This window comes from Capsicum annuum, chromosome 4 (assembly GCF_002878395.1).
Source record: "Capsicum annuum cultivar UCD-10X-F1 chromosome 4, UCD10Xv1.1, whole genome shotgun sequence".
Lineage (NCBI taxonomy): Eukaryota > Viridiplantae > Streptophyta > Magnoliopsida > Solanales > Solanaceae > Capsicum > Capsicum annuum.
This window is the reverse complement of record NC_061114.1, coordinates 195,003,494-195,018,319: the sequence shown is the minus strand read 5'-3', so window position 1 is coordinate 195,018,319 and position 14,826 is coordinate 195,003,494. Positions and strand designations below refer to the sequence as shown.

General features: G+C 33.4%; 2 protein-coding genes across 2 annotated transcripts; one reads left to right on the top strand and one right to left on the bottom strand.

Moving 5' to 3' along the window:
* The first annotated feature begins 1,750 nt into the window (after nt 1-1,750).
* LOC107855601 (polyadenylate-binding protein 3) lies at nt 1,751-7,147 on the top strand. The gene is made up of 7 exons (XM_016700615.2): nt 1,751-2,197; nt 3,699-4,474; nt 4,558-4,635; nt 4,732-4,821; nt 5,555-5,848; nt 6,311-6,517; nt 6,625-7,147. Exons 1-7 carry the CDS (start codon nt 1,870-1,872, stop codon nt 6,844-6,846), a joined length of 1,995 nt encoding a protein of 664 aa, XP_016556101.1. The 5' UTR covers nt 1,751-1,869; the 3' UTR covers nt 6,847-7,147.
* An 836-nt stretch (nt 7,148-7,983) lies between these two features.
* LOC107855584 lies at nt 7,984-11,149 on the bottom strand. Its single transcript, XM_016700599.2, has 4 exons — nt 11,037-11,149; nt 10,676-10,961; nt 10,199-10,372; nt 7,984-9,305 (listed from the first exon to the last, which is right to left on the bottom strand). The coding sequence occupies exons 1-4, from the start codon at nt 11,085-11,087 to the stop codon at nt 8,722-8,724; spliced, it is 1,095 nt and encodes a 364-aa protein (XP_016556085.1). The 5' UTR covers nt 11,088-11,149; the 3' UTR covers nt 7,984-8,721.
* Between the last annotated feature and the right edge of the window lie 3,677 nt (nt 11,150-14,826).

Here is a 14,826-nt window from a genome sequence, read left to right as displayed (position 1 = left end):
CCCCCCCCCCCCCCCCCCCCCCCTTTTTTTTTAAGAATTGCATAATAAAAAAAAAGTATAAAAACACGACTTATTAAATTAAATTATTAAAAATTAATTATTTTCTCTCATTTTCACCATTTTAGCAAATGTTACATTTATTTTTAGCGTTAATTGTCATTTTTAATACTCTATTTTTTCGTACGTATTTTTTGTTATGTGACATACACGTGCTACACAAGTAAACTAGGATTATAAGAAATACATATTTTGTTTATTTAAATGAATATAAAATTAAATATATTACATCACAGTGTTTTATATATATATATATATGTATGTATGTATGTATATGTGCGCGCGCAATTTTTGTAGAATATTTCTTGAAACACATATAATTTGCCTGTAATTATAATTTAAAAAATCCAATAGAAGGGAGAAATTCAAGGAAAGGAGGGTCTATCCTTTACCAGGTCTAAAAACGTGCAACTCAAAAAATAAGATAAGGAACTTACAAATAGTAATCCATCTCTTTATTTTACTTGTCTGATGCTTCCTCTCTTATTTGTTTGGATTTCTATCCAAACAATTTAAGTTTGACAGCGAATTTAAATATAAATTTTTTATTTTTTTAAATAAAATTTATATATATATTTAAAAATTATGTAAAAAGAAGTATAAATAATAATAATAATAATAATAATAATTTATAACTAAAATATTTAAAAGATGTATATATATGTATATGTATATATATATATATATATGTACGTGCACGCGTGTAACGATAAAAAATAAACTTGTTTAAATTTCAAAATTTGAAAGATCTCACATAATTTAAGACGAAAAAGTATTAATTCGTCACATTCTTTCTATAAGTAGTAAAAGTGGCAGACTTAGATTTAAAATTGTGGTGCTTCGACATTCGTTAAACTCAACATAAAATAAATATAATTATATAAAAATATATAAAAATTGGTATAAGATAGAAAAAAGTATTCATGAAATCAAGAAGATAGTTGAGTGATTTAATCTTCAGACGGAACTTTAGTTTTAAGTGATAATATGTGTATTTGAAAATCCCGAACACTCAAGACCCTTAGATTCTGGATCCGCCATTAATTAATAAAATAATAATTTTATCACACCATTTTTTAAATGTAGTACACTAAAAATTTAAAAAAAATAAATATAATAATATATCCAATATATTCTCATAAAATGTAAATTTTAAAAAATAAATACAATTCATAATAAAAATCAATAAAAAACTAAATAATATTTTTTAAATTGAATAAATAAAAATAATACTCCCTCCGTTTCATAATAAGTGAATTGTTGGAGTATTTTTTATGTTTCAAAATAAATAAATGATTCACAATTCAAGGTATATGTTGAAATTTTTTTTTCAAATTTATCCTTCATTAAATATGTATTGGGAATAATGTATTATGTGTCTTTGCTTTTTGAAGAGGATAAAAATTAAAAAAATGATAAATTTATGTCTTTTTTTCTCTTTAATATTTATGTTAAAATTCAACAATTAACTTATTGTGAAACGGAGTACAATATTATAATATTGTACTCTAGTAGTGAATAAATATAAGTGAAGAGAAGGAAAAAAGTACTACTTGGAAGGCAGAGAATTTGAGGAGATGTCAGTATCATATAATCACACGTGCGGGCCCACAGCAAATCGCTGCAACCGATTCAAAGTAGGGCCCACACAATCTCTCTCATATATAAACCTTCACAACTCCCTATTTTCCTTCACTCTTTTTCTGCTTGCCGCCGATAGATTGATCACTTGTCAAATTGATCAATTTCACTCACATTATAATATAATTTATTATATTTATTATCTGCTTCTTCAATTCTGATCGGAGATTAATGGCGGCTACAGCGGCGGCGGTTGTTCCTCCACCGGCGGCGGTTGCTCCTCCACCGGTGACAGTGCAAACTCAACCGGCTCTGACGGTGACTGCGACGGCAACGGTAGGAGTGACGCCACCACCGTCACCACATGTAGGTGTTGGTGGTCATCAGGCGCCGCATTATTCGCTGTACGTAGGGGATCTGGATACGTCAGTAGATGAAGGACAATTGTATGAGGTGTTTAATCAGGTGGCACCAGTCGTCTCTGTTAGGGTTTGTAGAGATCAATCACGAAGAGCATCCCTTGGATATGCTTATGTTAATTTCACTTCTCCACAAGATGGTAACAAACATACACACTCAATTGTTTCTTTATTTGCATGTCCCTTTTATTTTCTTTATTTAGTAGTAATTTCTTACTCCCTCTTTTTCAATTTAGGAGTCACAGTTTAGATTTCAAAAGTCAAATACTAGCACCAGATCTTCAATTTTTTAAACAAAATTTATATATTTAGAAATTACCTAAAAATAACTATAAATAATTCAGAATATTTAACAGACTTATAAACAAGACTTATTTTGTTTATTTGTTTTCCTTCTTTGATAAAGCTGAGATCTTTTTTCCAATATTGTTTTGTTGTGATTGTTTTAATCTGAGTTTCATTTTAGATAATTGTAGTTTGAGAGTGGAGTGATCTGTGTGACAGAAATCTGTGGGTTTTTTCTTACCTTTGGCTTGTTTTGATTATTTTGCCCAAAAAATTGTTTTTTTAAATGTTTTCCTTTTTGTTCTTTTTGGTATTTCGTGAAAAACAGTGGATCACCTGGAGATTTGTTATGTTGTTCTCTGAACATGGTTTTATAGTGAACAATAGTAGTGATGAATAGGGTGTATGTATTAGTAATATTATATTAGTAATGTCTGGTATATTAAAAAATGCCTTAAAAAATAGCATGTATTGTATAATTCTTTTTAAAAGAATTGTTTTTTTTTACAAAAATATCTTACACAAAATATATTAGAAAAACACAAAATAAAGTAGAAAAAGGATATAGAAAGGTTTCGAGGATAAGTGTGTTTTTAATCATGCATTAGCATGCATTAAAACTCTTGCATGAGACATTATAGATAGATTGAAAAAGTATGACAAATAAAATATTAGTAAATACACAAAAGCTAATGTATGCTAATGCATCCTACTTGTATGTTTGCTATCTCATTGTACTAGGCACAAAGTTTTAGAAGAAAAAATTTTCAAAAAAACATGTAATATAAAACAAATCACAAATATTTGTGTGACTATAATTTTTTTTTCAGAGTAATTTAAGAAGTTTAAAATGAAATTGTTTCTAACTAGTACTCCTAGTATATATGAAAACGTGTACTTTGTCGGACAAACTAAAAAGAAATGTTTGCCATATAAAATATGAGACAGAAGGAGTATGTGTTTGACTTCCTTTCAAACGGAAATTGAATTTATTAAATTAATCAATTTTGTTTCTTCTTAAGAGCTTATTTGGTAATAAGCCAAAAGCTAACTTGTGAATTTTAATTTGTTTTTTTTTTTTGTGTGTGTGTGTCTTTTTGGCTTAAAACTTGAACACCTTTTAATTTCACTCGAACAGTACAAAAGCACTTACAAGCTATTTTAACTTAAAAACACTTAAAATAAGTCAATTCAAATACGCTCTTAGTTCATCTGACACCGTTTAAGATTACTCAGAGCACAAAAAATTGTACTGTCTCCTCTAATAACAATCCAGTTAAGGACGTGTAAAAGTTATAGTTTGTTTAAGTACTAAATACTTTGTGGGTGTTGATCAATTTTTCCTTGTTATTGCAGCTGCTACTGCAAGGGAGTTACTGAATTTTACTCAAGTGAATGGAAAACCTATGAGGATAATGTTTTCTCATAGAGATCCTAGTCTGAGGAAGAGTGGGTATGCAAATGTTTTCATTAAGAACCTGGACTCGTCGATAGATAACAAGGCTTTGCAGGACACTTTTGCTGCCTTTGGAACAGTTCTTTCCTGCAAGGTAGCTGTTGATAGTAATGGTCAATCCAAAGGATATGGTTTTGTACAATTTGATCAGGATGAAGCTGCACAGAAAGCAATCAACCGACTAAATAATATGTTGATTAATGATAAACAAGTTTATGTTGGCTACTTCATCCGTGGACAAGAAAGGAGTCGAGCAAATGCTTCCGATAAATTCACAAATGTCTATGTGAAAAATCTTCCTGAAACTACCACTGATGAGGATCTCAAGAAGCTTTTTGAGAAGCATGGCACCATCACCAGTGCTTTAGTCATGAAAGACACAAACGGAAAATCCAGGTGTTTTGGCTTTGTAAATTTTGAGACTTCAGATGCTGCAGCCACCGCAGTTGAACAGTTGAATGGCAGTTCTTTGGATGAAAAAGTTCTGTTTGTTGGCAAGGCACAGAAGAAATCAGAGCGGGAAGCAGATCTCAGAGCAAAATTTGAACAAGAACGGGCCAGTCGATTCGAAAAACTGAAAGGTGCTAACCTGTATTTGAAAAATCTCGATGACACTGTGAATGATGAAAATCTGAAAGAATTATTTGCAGAGTATGGAACCATAACATCCTGCAAGGTATGTCCCCAGCATATTGATTTTTAAGTGCATATCATCTGTAGAAAAGTTCGTTTGTGTTTCATATTTGAAATTATTATTAGGTGATGCGCAATGCAAAAGGAGTGAGCAAGGGTTCTGGATTTGTTGCCTTCTCCACCCCCGAGGAAGCTACACGAGCTGTGAGTTGTCCCAAATTATCTTATATATATCATTTATTGCTTTCTTTTAAAGAGACAAATATATCCATGCATAAAATGTTTTTATTATTGTTTCAGTTAAATGAGATGAATGGCAAGTTGATAGGAAAGAAACCTTTATTTGTTGCTGTTGCCCAGCGCAAGGAGGAAAGGAGAGTGTGGCTACAGGTGATTGTACATTACATTTTTTCTCCTAATATGCAAGTTTTAGTTGCGTGAAGAGTAAATCTATCTAAGCATGGAATGATGTCGTATGCTTGAAAGTATTGGACTACTATTTTTCTACTTAAGAGTTTACTCGAGTCTTCCCTAAACACATACATCTTTGTTAAGTAATGCACATTACTTGTGATCTAGGTGTCTTGCACTTCTCGCTTTTGGTTTATCTTCAGACGGAGAATATTATCCAGTTCACCAGTATTATTTTATGCCTTTAATATGACAAATCGATTTTTACATTGATAAAGTATTCTATGATATTTGTGGATTACTATGATAGCATAGCCACATCAGCCAAACAAAGAAAGTTGTTCCTTTCGACAAGATCTTGATTCATGTGGTAAATATTCGAAAGAAAGATGAGCCATTCCCTCTTATAACTTTTCTTTGACAATGAAGGATCCTTCAGAATGAAGAGCTTTCTTTTGTAGTGAACAAAACGTCGACAGTTACAGGACCTTCATGTGGTATTTTGGTTGCTAAGACATACAAATAAAGATTCACTAGTCCTTGATGTGAACATTTTCCTCAGAAGTAGCTGGCACATCATCATCTTTCATTTATATCAAATCCATCCCGCTAGACATGTGCTGTACAACTTCTGTTACAATCTGTGATAGTTGTCCTATAAATCAGGATTATGGATGTTCATTGCTTAATTTTGATGTTTACTTGTTTGCAGGGACATTTTGCTCGGATGCGACCAGCTGGGGGAATGGCTCCTCCTCCTGGAGGCATGCCTGGGTTTCACAGTGGGGCACCTCGACTTGCTCCTCAGCAGGTCTACTTTGGTCAAGGTGCCCCAGGCCTTATAGCACCTCAAGCTGCTGGATTTGGCTTCCAGCAGCAACTCATGCCTGGAATTCGTCCAGGAGTTGGTCCAAATTTTCTCTTGCCCTATCAGCTTCAGCGTCAAGGACAACATGGACGTGTTGGTGGAAGGAGAGGAGGGAATTCTCAACAGCAGCAGCAGCAGGTGCATATTCTTTCTTTCTATTAAGTTCACATGTACATCATTTTTATTCAGGATGTATTCACACTATCTTTTCTTGTAATGAATAATAATTTTCCAAAATTTTGTGTGGATATTTAGTTTGAATATCGACAACCACTTCTAATGGAAAAGCCAGTTCAAAGTGAAATAAGCGGAAACTTCATGCGTATACCCTTAGATATCAATTTTGTTGGATAGGTCGTAAGATTACTCCTCTGGTTAGTATATTTATCAGGAAATTGATGAGAAATCTTGAATATAGTAAGAAAATTGTACAATCTTCATTCAAATCCACTTTTAGATTCAATTACTAATCCAATTCCTTTAGACAAAACTGAGGTGTTAAAATTGTACACTCTTCATTCAAATCCACTTTTAGATTCAATTACTAATCCAATTCCTTTAGACAAAGTTGAGTTGTTAAAGCTTTATTAATCTATGCAGTGGAACTCCAGTAGATCCAATCCGAATGGACGAAACGGCATGCATCCGAGCATCCCTCAAGGTATGATGGGGCCAATTATGCCACCGCCATTTGATGCTGCTTCTGCTATGACAACTCCTCCCTTGGACATCCAACGCTCTAACCCTGTGCCGCCATCAACACTTGCTTCTTCTTTGGCCTTTGCTTCTCCAGAAGATCAGCATGTGGTACGTCATTGATTTTAGTTTCACTGCTCCCTGCTGATTTTTATGTCAAACTTGAGCTGCTGTCTTTTGTTTCCCAATGCTTTACTAGCTTAACTCTGGTATTGCAGATGCTTGGAGAACAGCTATTTCCACTTGTGGAACGCATTGAGCATGATCATGCTGGTAAGGTTACCGGTATGTTGCTTGAGATGGATCAGACTGAGGTGCTTCATCTCATTGAGTCCCCTGATGCTCTCAATAAGAAAGTCTCTGAGGCTATGGATGTTCTTCGCTTGGCAAGGCCAGGTAGTGTTGGTGATAAATTTGGATCACTTACCCTGAATGGATGAAGCAAATTTTCATCTTTAACACAAGGAATGACCCTAAATTGGCCTGTATTTTGTAAGGGGGTAATAAGGGGTAATGGTGGTGACTTAGGGAGTGTTTTGGCTATGGTATTAAATGACATTTTTTGTAGGTTTAAACTTTTAGCAAAGAGGGCTTCTTTGGTGGTGACCTGGGAGTTTATTTTGCCCTCTTGATTACATTGTTTTTATCTTTTTGGGAGTTCACTTTTTAATTTTTCATTTCCTGCAGAAATTATATACTTTTTAGACTTATTGCAATTCATGGATTGTTTTGTTTTGACTAGGGCTGGGCGTTCGGTACTTCGGTTCGGTTTCGATTTTTTTATTTTGGTTTTTTCGGTTTTGAAATTATACGAACTGAAAACCGAACCAAATTTGTTCGGTTCGGTTTATATAAATTTCAGTTCGGTTTAATAATTTTGATTTTTCGGTTATGGGCCTATTTAATGGGCTACGTTATATTTATAAACTAATAACATACATATCTTGAATTCTAAAGTTTTTATCTTCTTTCAAATAAGAAAGTACACGATACTAAAAATATACCAAAGTTTTTCACTATGATAAAAACTGGAGTAATATATATTAATATATAATATATAGCCTGTGGAATAGAGAAACTTCTCAAAGGAGAAACAAGCACCAACAAAGGAAGGATTTTCATGTACTCAAAGGAGAAACAAGCACTAAAAAACCGCAACCCACATTGAAAGAATCCGTACCTAGAAGCTACAGCAACTTGCATATAAACTATAAAGGCAATACATGCAAATTTCTGCAATACAAAGCCCAAAATTTTTCCAGCTTCTAATTTTTTTTTGATTTTCAGCTTCTCGGCATTCTATCACACCTCAATTCACACACATTCTAACATAATATATCCACTAATTAAACAGTGCAGCAAAAAAGATAAATACATACATAAAAATTCTAGCTTCCACTTTTTCTTTTCATTTTCACCTTCTTAGCATTCTATCACAACACATTCTAACATACAACGAAGGGGTCAGCTCACTTTTCAGGCAACTCAAGATCAAAACAGAATGACTAACCAGGTCCCTTTCTTAGCAACAGAATGACAGAAACAGCAGTAGTCAACATTAAAATTTACAACAGCAGTCACATAGAACCGGTTCACACATAAATTGTAAACACATTGGAACGGTTCACACATAAGTTGTAAACACATTGGACGGACATTGTGTAAACACAAAATCTTTAAACACAACACTAATATCACATAGAATGACAGAAACAGCAGCAGTCAGTCAGTCATTCAATTCAATGTATCTAAAATTCTAAATTATAAGCCTTTAAAATTTCGGTTTAAACCAAAATACTGAATTATGTGAACCTAAAACCCGTAACCCGAACCAAAATACCGAAATTGTAAAAAGAAAAAAAAAACCCGAACAAAAAAAATCGAAACCGAAAAAACCGAAATGATTCGGTTCGGCATTTCGGTATTTATGCCCACTTGTTTTTTTAGCACCTCCATTTGTACCTTTAGCATAATTCAACTTTTATGCGGTTTGACGTGCCAAGGAAATGGGAAATGTCCTTTGATCTCAGACATCATCCGGTAAGGGTCTGTTATGTTTGGCCCTTCTTTAGGTGGGTTTATCTGCATGTCGAATCTATTCTACTTTGAAGCCTTTCAGGCATTTCCTCATCTCCTTTTCATGTCGGGAACTTTCTCTATTGGGTGTCATAGTCATAGTTCAAGCTAATAAAAGTCTTGCTGTCCACTGCATTAAGATAGTGCAATCAAAAGATACTCCACTAAATCAAATGAAATTAGTCTCTTGTGCACAAACTTGTTATTATCGGCCCATAATGCACCCCTTGGAAACGAGTCTACAGAAAATCAGGGTGGATTTCTTCATCGTCTAGTCTTTGATCCTTCAGTGAGGTCTCAAAAGTGTTGCCTCTCCATTTGTTGACGTCAGATGTGGATCCTCTCCCACTCGCAAACTGCGAGTGACAATCATCTTCGTCTTCAGTTATGTACTCAGTCCATTTGGAGACTTTGTTGGCTGTCTTTGGTTGAATTTTCTGACCTGACTTGCTATAACCAGGATTTCCTTCATCATTTATATAGTTAACATGGTTATATAGGCTGATACCTTCATTCAATTCAGATGTGAATCCTCTCCCACGTGCAAACTGTGAGTGACAGTCATCTTCATCTTCAGTTATGTACTCAGTCCATTTGGAGACTTTGTTGGCTGTCCTTAGCTGAATTCTCTGTACTGACTTTCTATAACCACGATCTCCTTCATTCGTATAATTTTCATTGGCATATAGGTTGATGCCTTCATCCAAGTTGCAAACTCCGTCTGTTGCTGGCTGAATAGAGATATCTAGTGGCGCTGTTCGATTATCTCTCCACTTGGAGATCACCGGTGCCATTGTTGCCTGACGTTTGCTTGGCTCAACACCTGCAAGTTAAAGCTCCAAGTTTGTTTACGATTTTTAACACAAGATACGCTTCCGGAAATACCAAAGTGCAGTTTCCCAACAGGAAAATTGGAGGGAAACAGTGAAGTTAGCCTCCCAATTCGTCACTGAGACAAGTTGAACCAAGTGAATCACTAGAAAAAGGGTGTTCAAACAATTGGCTGTTGTCCCTGCTTCTCTGTTATGCCTTTATCAAGCCTCATCCAATGTGTATGTACCAACTTAAAACTCCTCCTAAGAGTTTCTCTACCCATTTATTTATTTGTTTTCAAGCTAACAAGGTCTTTATAAGTAGTAACTATGATATACAAGTTCATTTTCATTCTCAAATTACCAACTTTGTAAAGTACTTTTACACATGCTGTATGCACTCTAAGCTCTTTATACCTTGAGGAGGATTTAGTGCTAAATTGTGGTGCACATGAACCCATGATCTTTTCGCCAAACTAGGTAAATAGTATTCATCTAATATTATCTATTGACACACAAAAAAGTAGGATGGTGCAATTGATTGAACGTTTAGTTACTACCCAAAAGAATAGAGTTCAAATTCCACTTAATACTCTCTGTTTCTGCATGTATGTTCTACATCATCAGATAGGTACTGGGAAACTACTTCGTAAAATATCCATTTCATCCCAACTCCCAACTAATCTGATTCCAAAACCACCCACCCCTCCTGCCTCATATTTATGGTCAAAGGGGGATCTAGGACAGGTTCTGCGATTTCAATTGAACTACTTTTGGCTCAAATTATGCATAAATATATAGAATGAATTTAAATTGTATATACATGTAATAAGAACAGCGTAATTTCACGAATCCACTGATTCTATCTTCTGAATTTGAGTTTATAAGAGGTTATCGAGGGTACCTGTGTTTTGTGCATTCCGGTAACCTTGACCTTGAGATATGCTTTGTTTTCTGGCGTTTCGCTTTGAGAAAACTGGTTTGAAATTACCTTCAACAGCAGAGTAGTTCTTCAACATTGACCTTCTGAATAACTCTTTGGGTAACTCCGTCACAACCTTTGGCTCCATTACATCTCCTGCATTTCCAAATCGAAACAATCATAACCAAAATTATCAATAAAAATAAAACTTCATCATTCCCAGGACACTTTTCGCCATGAATTTTTTTCATGTTTGGACATAAAATTTCCGAATTCACATTTTCAGGAATTTGGAAACCACCAAAAAGCTGTTTTCGCTTTTTTCACTTACAAAAATTCAAGAATAACTCCGATATCAAGCTTTCACTTCAAAAACAAAAACAACCTTTTTCAAATACTCACAATTTTCATGGCCAAACGCCTCGTTAATCTTCAGAACTCTAAAGTTGATCAACTTACCTGAAACATTTTCATTGTTCTCAACAGCATCTTCTTCCGCATCGAGGTATTCCGTCCAATCGGTTCTCTTAGAACTTCCACAACTTAGATTCTGCTCTCCAATCTCTAGGGTTTCAGTTTCTTCCCTCCTTAATTGATCCGTAAATTGACGAGACATATTGAAATTCTGAACAAATAAGCGAATTTCCTTTGCCTTATATCCTTGTGCGAACACTTTCCGAACAGACTGTTTCTGATTGCAAACTACGCAGGTCCATTTGTTGCTATTCTTCTTCTGCTGCTTCACCTGTAAAACCCCAAAATTGTTGTTGCGGCGTCATTGTCGAGAGAGAGGAAGGGACGCAGAAAGAGAGAGATATACCTGCATGGTGGAGCATTGAAAACAGTGAACGGCGATGAACACCATAGACATTCTTCCGTCGAAGAGTGATAGAAGTGAATTGGCGGGGAAATTAGATTTCAAAATTGGGGTTTTATAAGGTTCGCTTTCGGAAAAATGGAACTTTGCCCGCCCAAATTTGATTATTTGAGAAGTCTATTTTTGGAATAATCTTTACTCCCCTCCGTCCATTTTTAACTTGTTCATTTTTTCTATTTTGAGATATTTAATATTCCATTCATTCCAAATTATCCGTCTCAAATTGAGATGACACATTGATTAAGAATTATAATTAATAACATGACTAGTTTACTATAGTACTTATATTAAATGATGTTTACATTTTAATTTTTTAAAAAAGTAATTAATGCAAAGGATAAAACATGAAAAAAAATTGTCTCTTCTTGATTAATGAAAAAAGACAAGTAAAATGAGAAATTAAATTAGAAAATTTGGGACGGGTAATTTGAGACGGAGGAGTAATACTTATCCAGTTTATGAATTGATTGATAATTTATCTATTTTTATCCATTTTATCCATGGTATTAAATACTATACATTACTCATAGCATTTTTCAAAGAAAAAAAATTATTATATTCAAAGGGCAATATAGTAAAATAATACTATTTTTCTTAAGGTATGTGCCAAGTTAAAAGTGGACAAGTATGTAGGGAATAATTGTTTTTACTCTCCTATCCCATATTATTTAAGAAATTATCAATGGAAGGATCAATTTTACTATTATATTAATTCATATTAATGAACATAAAGATAATTTGTTTAAACTTTCAAAAATTTTATTAATTATAGGAGCAAAATAAGAAACATTTAATTACTTTTATTCCGATTTAGGCCTTATTTGTTTGCACTTAATGGAGGTCTGAATCTGAATGATTCAGACTTCAGTCCATTAAGTGCATTTTTTTTTTAAAAAGCTTCTTATTTTATCTGAAAACCTCTGAACATTTCCTCAAAACTCTCTAACTTTGTTATTTTTCTCTTTATATACGCTGTTTTTCACCCTCCCTCTTCACGTTACTCTCTCTCCCTCTCTTCATGTTTCTCTCTCTCTCTTCCTCTTCACGTTTCTCTCTCTCTCTCTTCCTCTTCACGTTGCTTTTCTTCTCTTCAGGTATGATTCACCAAAACTTTTTATAAATACTTTAGTTTTCAATTTGTGTAACCATTATCTGCTGCCAATGGCTTACTAGAATTCGTTGAAAATCACATATATAGATGCACAGTTTTTGTGTTTGATTAATTTGATTTTGTAATTCTTAATGATTTTGTGTGTTCTTCCATGTTTACTCATCTGGGTTTGTTTTTGTTTTGTCAAATTCAACTTAATTTATGTGAAATAGTGGTGAAAATTCATTGAAAATGGTGTTTGTAGATGCGTGATTTTTTACTGACGTCCTTACAATATAGTTGATCATTATGAATGTTAAGCGACGATTTCGACTTGTCTTATAGAGTCTAATATGATGTTCATGTCTACAGAGGAAAAAAAAAAATTTGCATCTAAATAAGTAATATACATTTATTAAAAAATTTGCATCTAAATAAGTAATATACGTTCTTGTTGCAGAAAAAATATATTAATGATGTGTCACATGGTGTTTATTTGGATATGCTCCCAGTTGACGACTATGAATCTTACATCATCCTATTCCATACCTAATGTATCTGATTTTTTAAGCTAATACCTCTAACACTTCTTTAAGCTAATATTGTATGATTTTGGGGGTATATCAAGCTTTGGTATCCCTTTTATTTTAAAAAAAAATAGTCTTCTTTAGGCTTTAAAGATGTACATCTGTGTGTCTTCAGCTTTCTTCCCGACTTAACAAATTTTATATCCTTTTGATGTTAGAGATATGGTGAAACATGCCTAATGTATCTGATTTTTGTGGTTCATCAGGAAGTCCCTATGCATTGTTATACTTCATCATCTATATTCGTCCTGATCATCTTGTTGTAATTCTTCGGGGGCTTCCAGGTTCTTCTTTCTTTTCCAAGAGATATCTCATTTAGTTATGTAGTTGTCTGTTTGCTTTTAGTTGATATCTAATTATGACTAGAAGTTGTGCTCAACAACAAAAGCAACATACCTAGTATATTCCCACAGTGTGAAATTGGAAGTTTGTGCTCTTTGAATGAAAAATATTGACCCTTATATTACTTGATAAGGAGACTAAACTCCTTCCTCGGCCTCTTAAATATAGACTCCTTTAGTTCTCCCAACCCTCCAGGGAAAAAAATATTATTGTTGATGAGCTTATATTGGCAACGAAAATGTTATAGACTCACATATGATCAAAGAAATAAAGATTTAATATCATCTTTATCTGGTCAAAAATATACATTAGAATTATTGTCTGCTTCTAATCGATAATGTATAGAATTGATGCGCATGTCATGTGATGCATATGTTCGGCTATGTCAATATTTTAAACAAAATGGATGGCTCATTGATAGCAAACATATATCTGTCGAAGAAAAGATAGCAATGTTTTTAACTATTATAGGACATAATGAGCGCTACGTCGTTATTAAGAGAAGATTTCAGTATTATTTGCAAATGGTGCACAAGTATTTTCATGAGGTTCTTTAGGCAATGATGAAATTTGTAAAAGAGATGATTGCACCTACAACATTTGATTCGAATATAGATATTCCTGGTGCTCATAATAAGAGGTTGCGAAGAATATTTAAGGTACTATTTTTAAATTACTATTATAGAATTTTAGAAAAAAAAATTATTATGTTGACACAAATGTATAAATTGACAGGGAGCAATAGGTGCACTAGACGGGACATTAGTACACGTTGTTGTTCCTGCTAATCAACAAATTATTTACAGAGGAAGAGGAAAAGGTAAATGCAATCAGAAAGTTCTGGCAATATATGTGACTTTAATATGGTCTTCACTTATGTTTATGCTGGATGGGAAGGGGCAACACATAATGCACGAGTTCTAACAGACGTTGTATCTAATCCAGATAATGGCTTTCCATTTCCTCTATCTAGTAAGTAATAAAGTTTAAATGATTAAAATAATTATTTAGCCTTTCAATATGATAAATTAACTTTTTTAATTTAACGTCAGGTAAATATTATCTATGTGATGCGGCATATTCAAATACTTGAGGATTTCTAGCACCGTATCGTAATGTTAGATATTGGGTAAGAGATTATCGCCGTAGACGTGCCATAACTAAGGAGGAAAAGTTTAATCATGCCCATGCACAACTTAGAAATGTTATCGAACGCTTGTATGGAATACTGAAAGCAAGATTTCCTATATTGGACAAGATGGCTCCATATCCTATCAATATCCAAAGAGATGTTGTTATTACATGTTTTGCAGTTAATAATTTTATTAGAAACAAACACATCCATGATGAATTATTTAATCAATTTGATACATCTCAAGTAATATTTGATGAAGAAGGACAACAAAAAGAAACATTCGAGGAAACAAACGAACCTAGCTGGACAATTGAAGATTCTCAGATAATGCACAGTATGCATGAGGAACTTGCATTCAAGTTAATGCATTGAAGTTGAAGCATTTAAGAGTTCAGTAATTTAGTTATTTGATTTTTTTCATTAGTGGAATGTTAAAATTAGATGATTATTAATTAGTTGTTCATTTAATATTTATGTATTTAAGTCAAAATTATATCTGACTAATTATTTTAATTTGTTGGGTCTGTTTAATTGATAGATTACTTTATGTTAAATTTAATTTTTTATAATTACATCTTA

Coding starts and splice junctions, on each gene's coding strand:
- LOC107855601 (XM_016700615.2), top strand. CDS start 1,870: ATGGCGGCTACAGCGGCGGCGGTTGTTCCTCCACCGGCGGCGGTTGCT. Junction 4,636..4,731: donor CCGAGGAAGCTACACGAGCT/GTGAGTTGTCCC, acceptor TTATTGTTTCAG/TTAAATGAGATGAATGGCAA. Junction 4,822..5,554: donor AAAGGAGAGTGTGGCTACAG/GTGATTGTACAT, acceptor ACTTGTTTGCAG/GGACATTTTGCTCGGATGCG.
- LOC107855584 (XM_016700599.2), bottom strand. CDS start 11,087: ATGTCTATGGTGTTCATCGCCGTTCACTGTTTTCAATGCTCCACCATG. Junction 10,962..11,036: donor TTCAATGCTCCACCATGCAG/GTATATCTCTCT, acceptor GGGGTTTTACAG/GTGAAGCAGCAGAAGAAGAA. Junction 10,373..10,675: donor GAACAATGAAAATGTTTCAG/GTAAGTTGATCA, acceptor TTGGAAATGCAG/GAGATGTAATGGAGCCAAAG.